Below are 19,720 nucleotides of genomic sequence, written 5' to 3'. Positions count from 1 at the left end.
TTATTTATTTTCCTTCGATTTTCGTCGGTCATTTGTCCTTAAAAATAAATTAAATCGATAAACTTTGTCTCACTTAAAAGTAAATTAGAAAAATATGTTTGCAAACGGAGACAAAAGAAAACTATAGAAGCCTATATCATACGATTTAAAATCTTAATAGGATCGTGATGTAATGTTTGATTCACTGTAATTTCCTCTCCATGACATATATAATATCGAGATACAGCTTGATGTTATGTTGTCTTATTAATCCAATCAATCCTTTTTTTATTTTTATATATAAATTAGCATTAGAATGACTCACTGACTTATTTCTGAATCCCTCTTTTAAGTCCACTTTAATTTTATTTCTTGGGGAGGAAAAGAAAAATAATTCTAATCGGTAATAAATCATAACACTATTCTTCCCAAGGAGAACGTAACAACCATTCCTACACGTTTCGCTTACCCTTCCCGACGTCCCATCCCCACCGGGCCCCGCACTCGAGCATGATTTTAGAGGAGTACTGACTCTCTCTCTCTCTCTCAGACCATCTGCCCCGTTTTGACTTCCCGTCCACTAGGCGCCTTCCTACCCAGCGACATTACCTGGCCCCACTGGATGTGTGCCGGGCCGCACCTCTGGCAACCCCACACTCTAGTCCTTCTCCGAAGTGACAGCAGCCGGCCCCACCGACACGGACTCGAGGACTCCGATTCCCAAACCCGTCGTCTTCCGCTTGCGCTTCTCTCTGTCTCTCTCTCTCTCTCTCTGGTTTCCACACTCGCGCGTGCTTCCAAGGACGCGACCTTTTAGCCCTTTCTTCTTTTCTCTTTATCGGGGATCAGAATAGGAATAGGGCTTGCTTCCCGTGTCATGCCCCCCTCGCCTCCCGATTGGTAAAGCTTCTCGCTTGTTTCCTTCCGCCTCCGCCATGAACCGCCTTCTGACGGTGGTAGCGGACGCCGCCGACTACTCCTTCGCCGTCGAGTACAATGGCCCACCGCTCCCCTACGAGATCCCCCGCGCCGTTCCCATCGACGTCAACCGCATCCCTCTCGCCGCCGTCGCCCCGCCCTCCGCCGTCCTCTCCGACCTCCCCGTCGTCCACCCCCTCCCCTCCCCTTTCAAGAAGCCGCCGCCGCCGCCGCCGCCGCTCCCTGCGCCGACGCTGATCCCGCCGCTCCCCGCCGCGTCCCCGACCTCCGTCATCGAGAACCACGACGACATGGACGGCCCTGACGCCGATGTCTCCGGCGCGCTGGGCTCCTCCGGCTTCCCCGACATCTCCACGGAGCTCTCGGAGGTCGTGGAGAGCTCCGGCGCAGTCGGGTTCTCCGACGATCTCGGTTACGACGCGACTTCCTCGAACGAGATGGTGCCGAACCAGCTCTCGACCGAGTCGGCCCTCAGCTCGGAGTTGAGCTTCCGGTCGTCCGCCTCCGGCGACGAGGACGAGGACGAGGCCGTCGCTACCCATGCGAAGAAGGCGCTGCTCGTGACCTTCCAAGAATCCGGCCAGTCCGGTGATTCCATGTCGCCGGCGATAGGACTCACTCCTCGTACGAGGTCGGAGGAACTGGAAATGCCGATAAAAAAGGGAGCTTGCTATAGGTGCGTGAAAGGAAGCCGTTTCATGGAGAAAGAGTCCTGCTTGGCCTGCGACGCAAGGTACTGCAGCGGATGCGTGTTGAGGGTCATGGGCTCCATGCCCGAAGGGAGGAAGTGCGTTTCTTGCATTGGTTATCCGATACTGGAGTCAAATAGGGAGAGACTGGGGAAGAGCTCCCGGGTCTTAAAGAGGTTACTGAGCTCCCGGGAAGTGCAGCTGGTGATGAAGGCCGAGAAGGACTGCGAGACAAACCAATTGAGACCGGAAGATATTTGTGTTAACGGGAAGAAGCTCACCCTGGAGGAGATGGCCCTGTTGAAAAGCTGTTCTTGTCCTCCTAAGCTGAAGCCTGGATTGTATTGGTACGACAAGGTCTCTGGTTACTGGGGAAAGGTGAGCTACTGCATTACGTTCTAGACGTCCTACTTTGGCATTTCTACAATAAAAGAACATAAACATGTGCTGAAAGAACATAAAGATGGTGCACTTAATTGTCTAGAAAACCAGGAATATCTTCTAGCGATTGTCTTCTGTTCCGGGGTCAATATATCAATGCAGTGCATTGATGTTCCAAAATAAAGAATAATGTCAACTGTTAAATGTTGCTCTCCTTTGTGAGCAAAAATCATTGAATGGCTGGGTTCGTCAAACATGTGTTTTGTCTGTCTCTTTTTTTTTTTCTCTCTCTCTATTTTCTTTGTCATATGAATAATTTGGCTTTGATATTGATGCAATAATCAACAGGAAGGGCACAAGCCCGACAGAATCATTACTCCACACCTTAATGTTGGGGGTACTTTAATGCCAAATGCAAGCAATGGAAACACTGGAATCCTGATAAATGGTCGGGAAATTACTAAAATTGAGCTGCAGATGCTGAAGGTACATGGCTCAAAGCTTTAGTGCTTCTTTAGATATCTGATAGAGATTTAGAATTTAATGCAATCTACCTGTATTGCAGTGGGCAGGAGTCCATTGTGCTGGAAGTCCTCATTTTTGGCTGAATGCTGATGGGACATACCTGGAGGAAGGACAGAAGAATATAAAAGGACAGATTTGGGGAAAGGTGAGCCCTAATCATGCTCGTCTTGTAGTTTCTTCTGTAACATGTAGACCCCCAGTGATTGATATTCTGATGGTTTCTTGTTTGCAGCCTATTATGAAGCTGCTCTGCCCTGTTCTTGCATTGCCATTTCCTAGTAAGGTTGCAAATCCTTCTGGAGAAGAGGTAAATAAGTTGTTCAACAGAGCTGTTTCTGAGTGCTTTGATGTAAAAGCACTCCAGAAGATTTTGTTGGTTGGACACCATGGATCGGGGACGGGTACAATTTTCAAACAGGTACTTTTGATGAATGCGACACAGATTGCAAGAACAGAAAGCATCACATACTTAGGCCAGTAATTGTTTTGTCCGATAGATGTAGATGAATGCTTCTATTTTCATGTTTGGAGCAGCCAACTATAGGAACCTTTTAGTCAAAGGTTTTGTCTAATCTTGTAAAAGTACATCAGAATGTTGAGAGCATGTCATTGATTTTTAGCATATTTTATGTCCTTGTGGTCCTGACTTTCTTTGTGGACCGTTGTGCTTATATGGAACTTGCCCAAAGTAATACATGACATGAAGTTTGAACACTGAACTAGGGTGATGCTTATTATTTGTCAGTTATGAGCCTACAATAAGAAAGCAAAGCATGCAATTGATGCAAAAGGAGTCCCAATTTCTGATTTACTTGCCATAGTGTGCCCTATGCCAAATACTGGTTCACATGGCATACTATGTGATGTGTGTCACAGCACAGGGATTGTGCTGATTGGCCTGGGTTTTGGCACAGATCCTGCAACAGGTGGATGTTCTTTGCACTGTGCTTGAAAGGCATCATCAGCATTCCATGTGCTGATACCAGCACAGTTCAGAACAGCCGAAGCATGGCAAAAAAAAACTTAATTGTGATTTTAATAAAAAGAGGAGGTAGATTGTCAGATTGGGTAGTTATTTTGCCAGGTTTGACTGTATATCCTTAGATGGGGGGTGATTCCTGGAGATCTTGTAACCATTTTGCTCTCTGACGTTTGAGGAGCTTATATGAACAGAAAGGTTTTCTAATTAGAAGGTTGTACCCTTTTTGCGATCAATGAATTATATAGGCGAAAAACAACTGAAACCAGTTGGGAACCGAAAGAATCTTGCCTAGGGTATATTACTCTTTGTAGATAGTTCATCAGGAACTCATTCTTGATTCGGTCTATTTCTGGGTTCTCCTCTTCCAACCAGTGTGGGAGGTGTGTCTAAATAACTAAATTTAATGAATAAAATTCATGACTCTTTAATTTTAGGAGTATATCAGTTATAACCAACTTAAAAAAAAATACTTTTGCTTTCCTCTAATGAAATTTAACTTCAGTTGCTGTTTAGTATTACATAATTCATGAATAAAAGTATGATCTGCTTCTAGCTGATTATTGACATGGCCATTTACCGTTGTCTGGTCTACCATGATTGTTCTCTGTTTAGGAACTGAAATTGCATCCACTGTTTTGAATTAAAGTTTATGGACTTCTTTCTTTGCCTAGTGTTCTAACTTTAGCTAGTGGAAGGTTATGATATTTGATAACTTGATGTGTTAAATGGGATCGTCAACTATTTAAGCTGATGACAGTGAAAAAGTCCATGCTTGCCTATAGTATACATTGTTGTCAACTTTATTTTTTAGCCAGCGGCATTACAATAACATTTGAAACAACTCTTAAACTATTTTTACACATTTCATTTTAGAAAATAATTTATATTTACTTAAAATGTGAGATGTGCATACAATTTTTTATATATCTTCGAGAATGACAGTTTGATAATCTTAGATACATTTTCCATACTTGTCACTTATAGTTACCTAATATATTCGTTGGCTACTTTATTAGGCTAAGTACTTGTCGCTTATATTTACCTAATATATTCATTGTCTACCTTTATTAGGCTAAATTCTTGTATAGAAGTGTTCCTTTCACGGAGGATGAGCGTCAAGACATTAAGCTCATGATACAAACAAGCATATACAACTACCTTCTCTTATTGCTTGAGGGGCGTGAATGGTTTGAAGAGGAGAGTTTGAATGAGCAAAGAGAAAACCAGCAACTAGATTCTTCAGGTACCACAATCACGTTCTATTGATGCATCGTCATTGTGCTGGTTTCCCAATAAATTATCTACACTTCACCTTTCTAGGTTCAAGGAACTGCTGGGAACATTTTTCTGTCCTAATTAAGGACTATGATTATTTGTAAAAGTTTGCATCCACCTGATAACAATATTCTTGAATCACAGCCAACACATAGCTTCATTGTAATAGTAAGATTGCTCAAGTTTCTCTTAGTACATCTATTCATACCTCCTTGGTGGATATTCCAGTTATTGTTTCTGAATCTATCAAATCTGGAACTGTCTCTATTTTGATTATAACTTCAGTAAAAGTTGCTTATCTCTCTCTAAATATCTTACTAGTTACTACCATATAAGTATACTAAATAACTACCTACCTAGCATTAAGTTTTTGCATGGTGTAATGCGACAACAGCAATTGATGAACCTATTTTCTTTTCTTATTTTTGTTACAATTATGGTGGCAACAATGTTGAGTCATGTACTGTGATGTTTATAAATAACATTGTCTGGAAAGATGTATTATTTAGTGTATCATAGTGTAAGTCCTGGACTTTATACATGTTATCTGTTCACTTCAGTGCTCTCAGGCAAATTACTTAGTGGTCCTTCTATTAGCAGTTTGATGTGATGAAGTCTACTTTGAAGTCTAAAATTTCTTGGAGAAGCAGGAAATTACATAATACCTAAATCGTCCAACTTAATTTGTTGAAAGCAGGAGATGACATATCAGACAAACAGAAAAAAGCCACTGAATTCTCTCTCAGTCCACAGCTGAAAGCATTTTCTGATTGTCTTCTTAAAGTTGTGGCTTCTGGCAAACTTGAAGATTTCTTCCCAAATGCGCCACTTGTAGAGGAGTTGTGGAATGATTCTGCTATTCAAGCGACATACAAGCGGTTAAATGAACTTCAGTCGCTCCCTAGCATAGCCAGTTACTTCTTAAAGCAGGTATCTTTTACTTTCTGTTCTTTTTTTTGTTATTCTGCAGCTTGATTCTTGTAATCTCAAGGTAAACACACCAGAACGTTTGAACATGATTTTTCAGTTCTACTACGATCAGATGAATGACTACAAAAATGGTTAATTAATTTGTTCTCCACATATGGGGCCATTTGTTGATGTAGGATATAATAGTAGAATAGGTACTCTAGGTAGCTCTAGGTGGCAGAAGTGTTGGATAGAATTTATTGGTAAGATGAAATTGACCAGGGCAATATAAGGTATTGCTTTAGTGGTCATTTAATTTCTAACAGATCTTTATTGAGCTTCAGAAGTCCTTCATTAGAATCTGGAAAGGGAATTGACAGCTGAAATGGTCTTGAAGTGGTGTAAGGTAGGATGCGTAGTCCGACCCAAGAATTGAAAGTTGCGCACTTATGTAGGTTTTCTAAGTTAACAGAGTGAACAGATCAAGGGATAAACATATGCATTATTTAGACCATTCAAATCTTCTGATATGTCAAGGGGTTTGTGATTTTCTATTACTTTGTTGAGAGGAAAAGGGATAGGCTCTGGAATCCTTTTGTGCAGGTGATATAGTCCATAGTGAATTTTGTATTTTATTGAAAACACAGATACAGAAATGATAGCTCAATCCTACAACACAGACATCTAGATCTAGTATTGTTCTCAGAATAGAGAAGAATTACTAGATGCTAGAGACACTCAAGTAATCGACAAAAAAAAAATCCTAAAAACAGGAAGAAACTTGCTCAGTATGTAAATTTTATCAGCAGTATATATTAAGACACTAAAGTTCTTTTTTCCTTCTTAATTCTGGTTGAATCTATAGCAATAGGACTTTTAGGTAATGCTTCTCAAATTATGACCTCCTAATACATTGGCAAAAAATCTTCAAAGATATATATTTTTTGTCTAAAAATCACAATACACTCAGATGTATATCAATTAAAATTACCATTTTAATAATGGATGTACCGAAATGCATGGGAATGTCAATTTAATTCCATGGTCAAAACTTGTTACTAATGATTTTGTTGGAAATTCTTCAGGTTGTTGATATATCCAGAATCGAATATGTGCCTTCTGATATTCATATTCTCTATGCTGATGGAATAACTTCCTCCGATGGTCTAGCATATACGGAGTTCCATTTTCCACCGTTGGCTTGTGCTGGAAGTAGTATTGATGATGATGATCAGCAGGAGACAATGTTTAGGTGGGTTAATATTACCTACCGTTATTGATTTGATAGTGCAAGATGTTGGAGAGATTCTAAATTTGTTGCTATAAATTACTTTTTTTCCATAAGCACTTCCAAACACATTACATTAAAGAAGGCAAATTAAAAAAAAAATTCTGGATTTTCAGATGAATGAACATCCAGTCCATTAGACTTGTGATTTGGTGCTGCATATTATAATTCCTTGAGTTCAAGATTCTTTTACATTACTAGAAAGTAGAAACTCTATTTAGACCACAATATAGGCCGTCAAATGGCTTAGAGAGTTAGCGATTTTTATTTAACGATGCAATGTTTGATGACAGAATCTTTCTTTTCTCATCATCTAATACAAGCAATGCGTAAACTTTAACTTCTCATTTGCTGCAGGTATCAGCTCATCAGAGTCCACAGCAAAGGCCTTGGGGAGAATTGCAAATGGCTAGACATGTTTGACGATGTCCAGATCGTGGTTTTCTGTGTTGCTATAACTGACTATGACGAATACTATGAAGATTCAAATGGGGTAGTCATGAACAAGATGATGGAGAGCAGAAGGCTCTTCGAGTGCATCGCCAGTCATCCGACCTTTGAGCAGAAAGATTTTCTTCTGATCCTCAGTAAATTCGATCTACTTGAGCAGAAGATAGACATGTCTCCTCTAACCTCGTGTGAATGGTTCGACGACTACAGTCCTGTAGTAAGTCGACATCCACAGAGCAAAACCAGCCGTGGTGTCCCCATTGGTGCCACCAAGGCCCAGCAAGCCTTTCAATACATTGCTGTGAAATTCAAGAGGTTATTCTTTTCGATGACCAGGAGGAAACTCTATGTGGTTCAGGCAAATGGTTTAGATTCAGATTCCGTCGACGCAGCACTTCGATACTCAAGGGAGATCATCAAGTGGGAAGAAGATAGGTTTGTGGGTGGCACCCTTGAGTCAATGTATAGCACAGAGCCAAGCTCCTTCTCTCAGTGACATCTTCAGGAAGAAACAGCTGTAAATATATAGCCTTCTCTTTTTCTTTTTCTTTTTTCATTGTTGCCTTCATCTAAAATGTCATCCATGTTGTGTGTATCCATTATTTGTAATAGCTCAGTGCAAGAAATAGGTTCTTTGTGTATGTCCCTTAGAAGATTCAACCACCTTGTTAGTGATCTGTACATTGGTGGGCGGCTATGCAAATAAGCTTCCTGATGAAGTGTTTCAGAGTAAATATTGTGTCTCTCATGAGTGTGTTTTGTTTTTGCTAAAAAGAAATTATTTGTACTACTTACTTAAAAAAAGCATTTGTTTGCTGCATCACTGTTTTCTTTGCTTTTGGTAATCATATCATGATTAGTAGTGATTAACTAGTGTTTATTATTGGATAAATGCATACAGGAGGAGCCATTAATTGGAGGTATATATATATATATATATATATATATATATATATATATATATATATATATATATATATATATATATGGATGGTTTTGTTTTCTGTCTATGGCGAGCTCAAATGCTTCCTATGGTCAGCATCTTTTCTCTTATTACAGCCCGGCCCGGCCCGGCCCGGCCCAGATTAACCCGGTTCAGTTACACCAAGCTGGCCCATACCGGTCCATCATAGCGTACAAGCATATCTGAACCATAGTGGTAGACCCTTAAACCCTTCTCTCTATCTCTCGATGCTTCGCCTCCGAGCGCTGGCCACCACCGAACGCCTCCGCCTCGCGGCGGGCGGCCGCTTTCTCCACCGGAGGGCCACGAAGCCGAGAGCTCCTCCTCCGCCGCCGCCGCCGCCTACACCACCGAAGCCGCCACAGAAGCCAACCCCCTTCGCCTTCCACGGGATCACGTGGCACGACCCCTACAGCTGGATGTCCGACCTCAACGACCGCGTCGCCATGCGCCACATGGACGTGTACATGGAGCAGGAGGAGAAGTACACCGAGGCCGTCATGATGGCGTCCGGCGCTGACCGCCTCCAGCGCAAGCTCCACATCGAGATGGCCCCGCGGCTGGCGTCCGACCCGTGCACGCCGCCTGTGCGGTGGGGCCCCTGGCTCTACTACCGGCGGGCGGAGGACGAAAAGCAGTACCCTGTGCTCTGCCGGAGGTCGGCGAGCCTGCACGATGAGTTCATATCTTACAGCGAGCCGTCGGCTGGGTTTGATTTCCAGACCGGAAAAAGGATCGAACAGAAGCTGATCGATTACAATCAAGAAGCCGAGCGGTTTGGTGGTAAAAATCTCCTCCTCCTTTTCTTTCACTTGCCGTCTTTTCTGTCATTAAATTGTTTTCCTTATATAGTCCTAGAAAAATTCTCTTTTGCATCCTTTATTGTAATAATCTTGAAAGGAAAACAAGTGACCAAACGCAACTTAATGTGGGCTTACTTTATTCGTAGGTTTGCGGGTATTTTTGGTAACTAGGAAAAGGAAAGAAAGACAAAAAGAAATCTGCTTGGGATGTTTGTCAAGCCCTCAGTGCTTCTTGAAAATGTCGATAAGCAGTTTAGGAGTTCTTAGTGGCTTTAGATGATTAGTCACTTGCAAGTTCAGGATCTCTATATTTGACACTTTGGTTCAGCTCTAACACTTCCTCTAACCAAGAATTCTTTACAAATTCTTCCTTTTCATTTATCTTATTGGAATTTTGATTTCCATATATCTATGTTACATCAATATGTACCTTCTTTATGATTTTTGTAACTTAAATATGCAAATCTCTATTACGATGGCTTCCCCCTCATTTTCTTGGTTCTTTTGAACAATCTATGCTTACGTTTTTTTTTTTCAACAATCAAATAATCATTTAAAACCGTGTCTAGACACAAGATTGTAGGTCTGATGGTGCTTCGGTGCCTAGTGAATGCATTTAACTGCACTTGAGACACATCTCAAACCAAATAAATCTTTCAGACGGTGACACTTCATGAATTTAATGCAGAACCTTGATGTTCCCATGCAACTTATTATTGCCTCAAAAAAAACTTTAAAAGCTTGAGTAGACAAGTAGCTTTTTCAATTTTATGCACAAGCTAAATGGTTTCTTTTTCTTTTTGGATTGGCTATTCAAGTTGATGATTGACAGTGTAAAAGGTACAAAATCCTACATATAAATAACAGGGAACCTAGTAGCACGATTCTCAACTTATCATGGTAGCAATTCAATATAGTAGATGCTTACAGAATTCTTGGAATTGAAGCTCTGCGTTAGTCAATTGCTAAACCTTGGGGATCATTGACCCTATAGAAAGAAACAAAAAGGGACTCTGACCTTATTGGACAATCTGACTTTTATTGTGTTATCCCACTATTCATGAAGCCCATAGCTTTCCTTCAACATATTCCATATAAGTGGACAAACATCCATAGAGAACAATTTCGGGACAAATAATTTTCTATGCATATGTATTCAATTACCGACAACCATGATAAGGGTCGATCATTTGGTTCGGCTGGTAGGTGTATGCCACTGATGAATTACTGTTCAATAAAATGCTGAAGGACCCCATATACTATGTTAGAGAGTGCTCAAGATTGCGACAAGAGACTGATGGTTCTATCCAGCATTAAAATTTATTAATAGATGAAACCATTCTCATATTATCTATAACAAGCGCTCATAAATCCTTTATGGGATCAGAATTAAAACTGCATTTGATTCACTAGGTGATTTCTTTGTGTGCACCTGCAGAATGGTTATAATACTATCACGGTGTCACCATCTTGTCCAGTGGTTCTGCACCAATAAAAAGATTTGATACGTTTTGTTTTTGAATAGTATAAGTATGGCATGCATAAATTAGTCACCTTTCTGTTCCTTTTATATATTCATGTCATTGCTTTTCTAAGATAGCTTGACCAATGCTATCAAATCAAGTCAGCTATTTGTTTCCAAATCTCTCATCATGTATAAAAAATACTTTTTTTCATTTGTTCTATCATGGATTTCCACCATACTTAGTGGTGTAACACTTCCGACAACAATGTATAGATTCACAAGATTTGGTTTAGATAATCTGGCATTTCTTACATTATTGGTTTTTTTGGCTACAATGTGAATTAGTTTTCTTGTTAGTTAGTGACCAAATATTCATAAAAGACCAAACACAAATGGTCTTTTATGTTGTTATGTTGCATATGATGTATGCTTGCAGATTTGCTTCCAAAGAAGTTTATATTTTTCAAATAAGCTTATATTTTGTTATTGCCATTTAATATCAGGATACTCATATGAAGAGCTATCTGAGGTGTCCCCAGATCATCATTTTTTTGCTTATACTATGTATGACAAAGACAAAGACTCCTTCACTTTATCTGTAAAGGATTTAACCACTGGTTCACTTTGTGACAAACCCCAAGCAGATCGGGTTGCTAATCTGTCATGGGCCATGAATGGGAAGGCACTGCTCTACACCGTCACAAACAATGATAAACGGCCATATAGGTTAGTAAAGCAACTTCAGAAGGCTCTATTTATGCTTTCTTTTGCTTGTACTCTGATTTAGTGTTTCTTTTTCTTTAGGATCTTTTGTAGCATTCTTGGATCTAATAAAGATGATGTTCTGATTTTGGAAGAACACAATGAGAATGTCTATATAAACATTAGAAATACCAAGGATTTTCAGTTTGTAACTGTAAATGTCTTTTCGAATTTTTCTTCAAAGGTATTTTCTGAATTGAACCCACCGAAGTTTATATTTAAATCTCACAATATTATGATCCAATTTAGCTTTTTGTTTTTCTTTTGTAGGTGTACTTGATAAATGCAGCTGATCCCTTGTCAGGCATGACATTAGTCTGGGAATGTGAACCTCATGCTCACTGCATAGTAGAACACCATCAAGGTTACTTATATTTATTTACAGATGCTGCTAGAGGAGGTGAACCTGTTGATTCACATTATCTGCTCCGTCGTGTTGCTAAAGATTATGATTCCGGAAATTGGGAGGTCTGGAATCTGCTTGTGTTCATTTAGACCTCAGATGCTAGTCTTAAGGCTTCATGTAGATTTCTTTGATAACATAAGTAAACAATGATTCTCATCATGCATATCATAAATTTTGTTTCTCAAGCGGCAATGTTGATCTGTGGTGTAAGGTTTGAGAAAGTAAGGTGCAGAGATGAGCATTCAATATTCTTTGTGACTGAGGCTTTGATGTTGGTATCTGGCTACAAGTCACCTAAGGTTGTTAACTATTCAATACAAAGTTAAATGTGGGATTCAAAAAGGAAAGGCTCTAATATTGGAAGTATCACAAATATCGGGGAGGATGAAAATGCAGTATAGAAATAATTTTTAAAGCACAGGAACCTAAAGAAATGTTTTTCCAATGTGTTCGTACTTCATACAACATATCTTCTTTCATGATTCTGACCTGGTTTTAGATAGTGATCCTATTGAGAAGACATCATAGCATTTTATGTATGTTATATCAGCTTGTTTTAGGTCTCTTGTGAAGTTACCTTATGGTCAATTTAGGTCAGCTTTTTGGATTGATGGGTTGATTAAATCAGATTTGGCAGGCGTCTAGAAAAGCTCTTGATTTCCTTTCGTCAGCTCTTGTGGTTGGCTTGTCATGCTTGCTCCTCTATCTTTTGGCTTGTAGCCTTTTTCTTGTTCACCATTAATTCTTGAAGTGTTTCATGAAATTTTGTTATTGATATTTTTTTCTTTATTTCCCAAATAGTTGGAACTTACGGCTTTGTTGTTGTTTGTTATTGTATATTTATTTCCTTATTTCCATGTCACTTTCTCATACCTGTCTTTGTAATTTAACTAATATTACTTGTAACTGCACAGTGTGTTCTTCTTGAGGAGCCTGGTGTTACCATAGAAGATGTTGATTTTTGTGAAACTCACATGGTGCTTATTCTTAAAGAAGGCAAATCATTCAGAATATGTTCAGTTGCTCTACCTCTATCTATGGGTGGAAATGTAAGTTATGATTTCTCTGATCTATTTTAGCTCTTATCTGTCTTACAAATCATTAAAAATTGTTCAGTTGCTCTATCTCTTTGGATGGAAAAGTTACATTTCTGCTGATCAGCTTAGCTATAAATTTGTCTTGCATTACTTCACATCAGGGATCTTTGCAATCTTTAGTTTCCCCTTTGTCACAATTCCCTAACTTTATTCAGTTTACTTGTATCCTCACAATCTTTTGATTCTTCCTTATCATAAACCTTGTGTTTAGTTATGTGTGTAATTCTTTAACCTTCTTTCTAATGCATAATTCTCTTGAATTTTATAATTTTCTCAATTTTTATAACATGCCTTTTATATAGGTGTTTCCTTTTCAAAATTTCATCTAAGTGCTACTCACACTTCCTGATGCAGTACTCTTAATTTGAACTTTTAAAATTCTCTTTGCCATATTGTTTTCCCCAGATATCCAACTTTTTCCTTTTCATCCTTTTTTTGGATTGTATTATCACATTGTTTCCATTAAGTGTGGGACCAGGAACCTTGAACAAATTTATATATACTTGCGAGGATAACTTTTGCTGTCAAGCTTTTTAATCTCATTCCATTAACTGCATATCTGCTGCAAGGATTCAGATTCTGTTTACGTTCACCTAGCTCTCTTGATGACAGGTACCTGTGCATCTTTCAGCCCTTCAGCCATGCTTTTTGCCTCTTCCAGAGCATGTCTGTCAGATTGCACCTGGACCAAATTATGACTATCATTCATCAATTATGCGATTCACAATATCCTCACCTGTGGTAATCAGATTATCTTTTCTGTTAATCAGTTTAGTCTGGTATCATTTCTCTTAATGTCAATGGATACTGGTATGATATTATCAATGATATCACTGATCAAAATTGTTACAACATTACAGTTTCTATAAGGATGTTTCCAATAATGTTATTTTTATACTTGTTTAAGTTCAAGCGTATGCCAACATGCGAGTAATTTACCTTCTTTATCTCAGTCATTGGTTGTTATCTTTTTGTCATGTAAACATGTGATCTTGATGTACCTTAAGAGATTTCTTGATGAGAGAATCTTATGGCACTTAAATTAGAACAGTGGATAGTTTAAAATATTGCATTCCTTCATGTTATTGGTGCATTATTCTTGATGTTAGATGCCGTTTGAGTTCATATTCTTGTGCACCAAAATCATGTGTTTGAACTGAGTATTATCTGTTTCTTTGCATCAAAGAGCACCATTGATACACCGGATCAGAACTTTATTGACTGTAAATGTTTACTCTTTGCCTTGAAGAATGCCATTGTTTCTTTGCGTTAATATTGCTCGACTTTTCCTCTTTTAAGCTTTAGAAATCTTGGAGCATATTATACACCACCAAACAAGGAGTCATTTGACATTGCTTTATCATTCTGTTCACTAACTTAAGAGTAATCTTTCAGCCTCAATGATATGGTTTGGTTGACTTTTTCCACTCTCATCTACAGAGTCCATGCTGCATGATTGACAGATTAATGTAGTTATAGTTCTTGGTGTTCTGAAACTTCCTAGCAGTCAGATGATTGCTGATCTTACAGTGTCTCTTTTCTATTTAAGTCGCAGATTTTAAATTTGAAAATTCATAGTTTATAGGTTGTGGTATTTCTTCCAATTTTCTGCAGATGCCTGATGCAGTTGTTGACTATAACTTATTAAATGGGAAGTGGCACATTGTACAACAACTTAATATGTTGCAAGAGCGCACAAAAACTTTATATGGGACTGCAGCAGCTGCTAGCAGTCTAAAACGGTCATCACTGCCAAATAACTTAGGCACCAACTGTCAACACCTTGATGCAGATGGTACGTGGCATGAGCTCTCTGAGTTTTATGCTTGTGAGTACTATGATGTTCCTTCAAACAATGAAGTTGTTGTCCCATTGACTATTGTATACTCCCGAAAGCACAAGCAAGAGGGCAGTCCAGGGCTACTTCATGGGCATGGTGCTTATGGTGAGCTTTTAGACAAGCGCTGGAGAAGTGAGTTGAAAAGCCTTCTAGACCGTGGCTGGGTGATTGCTTATGCTGATGTCAGGTTTGGATTTATACTTTTTTTACAATAAATTTTAGTTTAAATCCATATATTTTTCATCATAGTAGTCACTTTGTCTGCTTTAGTATTTCTTTTCCATATGCAAAAAATAGGAGGATTTAGTATTTGGTAATGTTTATAAATCATACAAGAAGTTAAGAATATCTTCTATTTCTGATATTCAAAATTTGAAATATATGGTTTCAGTATTAATCATGTTGGCCATCTTGCTGCCTAGATAACTTAATGTTCAATTTTGCTAACAGAGGAGGCAGCGGTGGTGGTAAAAAGTGGCACCATGATGGCAGGCGTACCAAAAAACAAAATTCAATTATTGACTATATCTCATGTGCTGAATTTCTAGTTGGGGAAGGTATTGTGCAAAAGAATAAGCTTGCCGGTTGGGGATATAGTGCTGGGGGGCTTTTGGTTGCTTCAGCTATTAACATTCGTCCAGATTTATTTCGGGCTGCGGTTTTAAAGGTGCGTGTAATGGGAGATCCAATACATGACATAACATGTTTGCTTGACTTATTTGCTCCTTGTATTGCTGATGATGAGCAATTTTACCCAGCTTGTGAACTTTGCATCTGGGGCACAAAGATTACCCTGACCATTAAAAGTGGTTCTGGCCCTTGAGGGAAGGGGTACAACTATAAAATTACTTCTGCTAAAAGGAAAGTACAATGGAACTTTTTCATCATCTTAAGGAAGTTCAACATGTTGGTTTAATCTTAACTACCATAGTGCTTGGGTAAAAGTTAGTAATGACATTTAATAACTAGTTTTTGGTTTTAGAGCACATACTGTTCTTTTATATCTTTTTATTTACATTTTTCTATTTGTTACTTATGATTTTTCTCTACTTTGTTTATAAGTGAGGCATATAAACAAAGTGGAGAGTCTTGTTTGATCGATGGAGAGGTCGATGAAGATATTACTCATAGAGTAAAAACAAGATGGTTAAAATGACGAGGGACGTCAAATGTCTTATGTGATCATCGAATACCTTTGAGATTAAAATAAAATTTTATAAAACAATTCTGAGATCAATAATATTTTATGGATTTGAGTATTGGACAGTTAAGAAAAAATTTATACAAAAAATTTGTGCTGCCGAGATGAGAATGTTGAGATGAATGTGTGGAAAATAAATATTTTTATTCATGAACAATTAGGTATCGCTTCGATAAAGGATAAAATGAGAAAAAATCATTTAAAATAGTATAGACCGAAATTATAAATAAAGATCTAATTTCTCTAAACTTAACTGAACATAGGACTCTTTACAAATCTGAATGGCAGCAAAAGATCCATATAGTTGACCTCAAATAGTTGGGACTTACGGTTTTATTGTTATTGTTGTTGTTTATAAGTGAGGCATATGATGATATCTCTTCATGTATCTGCTGTTGTTTGGACTAGTTTGTTTCGTAAGCAAATCTTGTTTACAAGCATGTCATAGTTTTGCATGTCACTATTTTGCCTAATTTAGACCATTCTATTACCTGCTATGCAAACAAAAGCAACTTAAAATACTCTTGCTACCTACTTGTCCTATGGTATAGTGAGGGTGTCCACTGATTTGGGTAATAGGATGCTTAAATTGATGCATGTCAACTGTTGGCATGGTTTAACAAAAGACTCTGTATGTACTGGGTGCAGACAGTCACTAGCACAATGCAACATTATTTCTTGCACAGTAAGCTCCTGTTAGTATCTCATATTTTGTAATAATGTTTCTCTGTTTATTTTTTGTTTATTTTATCTTATAGTTATGTATTCTTTTACTTATTATAGCTACACTAACTGAACCTGGTTGCTTATTGATTGTCAGGTTCCCTTTCTAGATGTCTGTAGCACTCTTCTGTACCCTATCTTACCTCTCACACCTGTTGACTATGAAGAGTTTGGCTACCCTGTTGAGCTTGAAGATTTTCTTGCCATCAGGAAGTATTCCCCTTATGATAATATTCAGAAGGGTGTTCCTTATCCAGCAGTGTTGATAACATCATGTTTTAATACAAGGTACTTCTCTTATAAAATTCATATCAACAAGTCATCATGTCCCAACTATTGGGTCGGCAAGTTACTATTATAACAATAATAACATCAACAAAACCGTAAGTTCCAATTATTTGGGATCAGCTACATAGATCTTTTGCCATCATTGAGATTTGTAAAAAGTCATATGTTTAGTGAATACATAATTCATTCTGTAAAAAGCTTAGCAAGTTATTATTAAGCTACTAAAAAATTAGTGAATACAGAATTCATTCTCATCTTTGCTCCTTTTGTTACTGAGCATGGTTTTTCAGATATGTAATGTTATGTACTTTACAAAGAACCCTTTCAATTGAAGTAATATGTTTGCTAAATTTGATTTCCTGTTGTGGTTTTCCTGTGGACTATCGTGCAACATAGAAGGTCTACTCCATGATTTTCTTTTCCAATAGAACCTATCTTTAAGTTTTTTGCATATTTGGTTATATTGCATCGAAGCATTCAATTGGCAGTTTCTTTTCTCCTGGCATTAGCAAGCTCTCGCCAGCGGATGGATAATTTGATGAGCTCTAGCAGTTCTTTGTTTCTAATATGCAATTTGTTGGTTCCGGTGTGCTTACATAAGGAGATTTTCTATAAAATTTGTGACACTTGCTACATGATGTATGAGGTGCATTCAAAATAATAATTTGTTATTTTATGATGTTTACAGAGAAACAAGATATTTGAACTGAAAGCAACTTTTTTAGTCAGTATTTGTCCGGAGACTCAAAAGCTCTAATATTCATATCATTATGATGCACAACTATATATAATGGTGCAGCATCTGGTGTGATTCTCTCTCTCTCTCTCTCTCTCTCTCTCTCTCATATACACAAAAGTGTGTGTGTGTGGCGGCGGCAAGGTTTTGTGATTAATAGAATTTGCTGCTAATCTTTCCTGCATGACCGCTTATATTTTTTCAAGCAGTGCCCCACATGCAAGACACAGAACTACATTCGTCTGGTAATAAGTTTGGAACATGGAATATGTTAATTGTTGATATTTTCACTATTCTACTTAATATTGTTGACGTTGAAAAGTGCAAATTAAAATGATAATCAATTAATCATCAATCATTGTATGGTCTTATCTACATCACATTTGTTCTGAATATAATTCTTTTACTGTCTAATTAAAATTTTCTTACGGTTAAAAGGAAATATATGTTAAAAGTGCATAAAATTTAATTTCTTCGGCTAAGCATCTGCCTCATTAAGTTGCCTATGGTTTAGGCGCATCAATTTTTTTGTCATTATAACATATCAGGCTTAATTATTCAATTGTATGTTTGGCTTAATTTTAGAGGCCAAAAAAACTGTTTCCTGTAACACCTTTTTACAAATGAGTACACAAATGTCTAAACTTGTTTCAATGTGGTAGGTTTGGTGTGTGGGAAGCTGCAAAATGGGTTGCAAAAGTCCGAGAGCAGACCATCTATGATCCCCAGCGGCCAATACTGCTTAATCTAACAGCTGATATAATAGATGGGAGCAAGTATTTAGAGTCGAAGGAATTGGCTCTGGAAGCTGCTTTTCTCATAAAAATGGTCTCCAACTCCTAGTTCTGAGCTACCTGCTTCTATTGTAATCAGATGATGCCACCAAAGCTTACATGGTTTACTTCTTGGGAGGGTCTCCTTGATGCTTCATCAGGCATCAGACGAGTTAATTAACAACTTGACTTTTGCTGTTTAGTCTTATGGAGGGAAAAGCTGATGTTCAATAGATCAGTCATGTGGTTTACTTCTTGGGAGGATCTCCTTGATGCTTCATCAGGCATCAGATGATTTAATTAACAACTTGACTTTGCTGTTTAGTCTCATGGAGGGAAAAGCTGATGTTCTATGGATCCGTCATGTGGTTTACATCTTGGGAGGGTCTCCTTAATGCTTCATCACCATCAGAGGAGTTAATTAACAACTTGACTTTGCTGTTTAGTTTTACAGAGGGAAAAGCTGAGGTTCTATGGATTCGTCGTGACTTGTGTAGAGTCACGACGAATCTCTTTACGGGACACAAGTCACGACGAATCTCTTTACAGGAAGATTCAATGATAAATTAGGATGGTTTCTGCAATCAGAGGTTATTGAGATAGATGCCTTCAGAATCCTGTGCTACTTTGTATGAATAGAGAGCAAAAACTGTGGTTTCGATATCATATATAGTTCAGGAATCATGATTATTTGTTGTAAGAAGAATCTTTATTTTTGGAACTGTCAAATTACTTTCTCTACTACAAGATATTTGTATTTATTGGTTATCTGCATCTCTCCAGATCTTAAGCTCTCTGATCTAATTGTTTGTTATAATTTTACTGCCTGCTTTCACTGTTAGCAGTCACCACCAAAAGAACCCAAAGTGCTGTGTCCTTTTGTGGATGAGGTAATGTTTCATCATGTCTAACACCAGCAGTTGCTCCAACTTTCTCTGACATGGCACACACCAATCTCTGTGGAAACCTTTTCCTGTGGATCTTTGTTGGATGTATGCATGAGAATGGAAGACAATGACATTTTTGTTGTTGACAAAACTGGAGTTCCACTTTTATCCATCAGATTGCTTCTTGTATCCCCAAATCCACAATGGAGATAATGTTGCAGTGACAAAAATATGTAGGCTAAGAATCCATAATGGAGATAATTTTTCTCGTTGGGTCAACCCAAAAAAGTGACATATTTAGCTCATTCATGGCAAATTTGGGGAACATACAAAAAACACCAAGGACTAATCTCATTAA

General features: G+C 38.2%; 2 protein-coding genes across 5 annotated transcripts; both read left to right on the top strand.

The window, feature by feature from the left end:
* Positions 1 to 402: 402 nt before the first annotated feature.
* On the top strand, positions 403 to 8,237 carry LOC135612017 (extra-large guanine nucleotide-binding protein 1-like). Of its 2 annotated transcripts, none has more exons than XM_065107735.1 (8): positions 403 to 1,985; positions 2,337 to 2,474; positions 2,554 to 2,658; positions 2,746 to 2,931; positions 4,567 to 4,738; positions 5,465 to 5,700; positions 6,765 to 6,931; positions 7,325 to 8,237. In XM_065107735.1, exons 1-8 carry the CDS (start codon positions 915 to 917, stop codon positions 7,911 to 7,913), a joined length of 2,664 nt encoding a protein of 887 aa, XP_064963807.1. In that variant the 5' UTR covers positions 403 to 914; the 3' UTR covers positions 7,914 to 8,237. The 2 variants fall into 2 exon arrangements, with proteins under 2 accessions (XP_064963807.1, XP_064963808.1); XM_065107736.1 differs by having other exon boundaries at positions 406 to 1,985; positions 5,468 to 5,700.
* A 343-nt stretch (positions 8,238 to 8,580) lies between these two features.
* On the top strand, positions 8,581 to 19,243 carry LOC135583848 (uncharacterized). Of its 3 annotated transcripts, XR_010486710.1 has the most exons (11): positions 8,581 to 9,164; positions 11,153 to 11,375; positions 11,454 to 11,595; positions 11,682 to 11,879; positions 12,732 to 12,866; positions 13,527 to 13,655; positions 14,529 to 14,941; positions 15,205 to 15,421; positions 16,776 to 16,966; positions 17,655 to 17,771; positions 18,365 to 18,491. XR_010486710.1 is itself a non-coding variant. In XM_065107733.1 (10 exons), the coding sequence occupies exons 1-10, from the start codon at positions 8,609 to 8,611 to the stop codon at positions 18,543 to 18,545; spliced, it is 2,244 nt and encodes a 747-aa protein (XP_064963805.1). In that variant the 5' UTR covers positions 8,583 to 8,608; the 3' UTR covers positions 18,546 to 19,243. The 3 variants fall into 3 exon arrangements, 2 of the variants coding, with proteins under 2 accessions (XP_064963805.1, XP_064963804.1); XM_065107733.1 differs by lacking the exon at positions 17,655 to 17,771 and having other exon boundaries at positions 8,583 to 9,164; positions 11,294 to 11,375; positions 18,365 to 19,243; XM_065107732.1 differs by lacking the exon at positions 17,655 to 17,771 and having other exon boundaries at positions 8,583 to 9,164; positions 18,365 to 19,243.
* The last annotated feature ends 477 nt before the right edge of the window (positions 19,244 to 19,720 follow it).

Source organism: Musa acuminata, chromosome BXJ2-5 (assembly GCF_036884655.1).
Source record: "Musa acuminata AAA Group cultivar baxijiao chromosome BXJ2-5, Cavendish_Baxijiao_AAA, whole genome shotgun sequence".
Lineage (NCBI taxonomy): Eukaryota > Viridiplantae > Streptophyta > Magnoliopsida > Zingiberales > Musaceae > Musa > Musa acuminata.
This window is presented reverse-complemented; position numbering and strand designations above follow the sequence as displayed.

Coding starts and splice junctions, on each gene's coding strand:
- LOC135612017 (XM_065107735.1), top strand. CDS start 915: ATGAACCGCCTTCTGACGGTGGTAGCGGACGCCGCCGACTACTCCTTC. Junction 2,932..4,566: donor CGGGTACAATTTTCAAACAG/GTACTTTTGATG, acceptor TACCTTTATTAG/GCTAAATTCTTGTATAGAAG. Junction 6,932..7,324: donor CAGCAGGAGACAATGTTTAG/GTGGGTTAATAT, acceptor CATTTGCTGCAG/GTATCAGCTCATCAGAGTCC.
- LOC135583848 (XM_065107732.1), top strand. CDS start 8,609: ATGCTTCGCCTCCGAGCGCTGGCCACCACCGAACGCCTCCGCCTCGCG. Junction 13,656..14,528: donor TCACAATATCCTCACCTGTG/GTAATCAGATTA, acceptor AATTTTCTGCAG/ATGCCTGATGCAGTTGTTGA. Junction 16,967..18,364: donor ACATCATGTTTTAATACAAG/GTACTTCTCTTA, acceptor TCAATGTGGTAG/GTTTGGTGTGTGGGAAGCTG.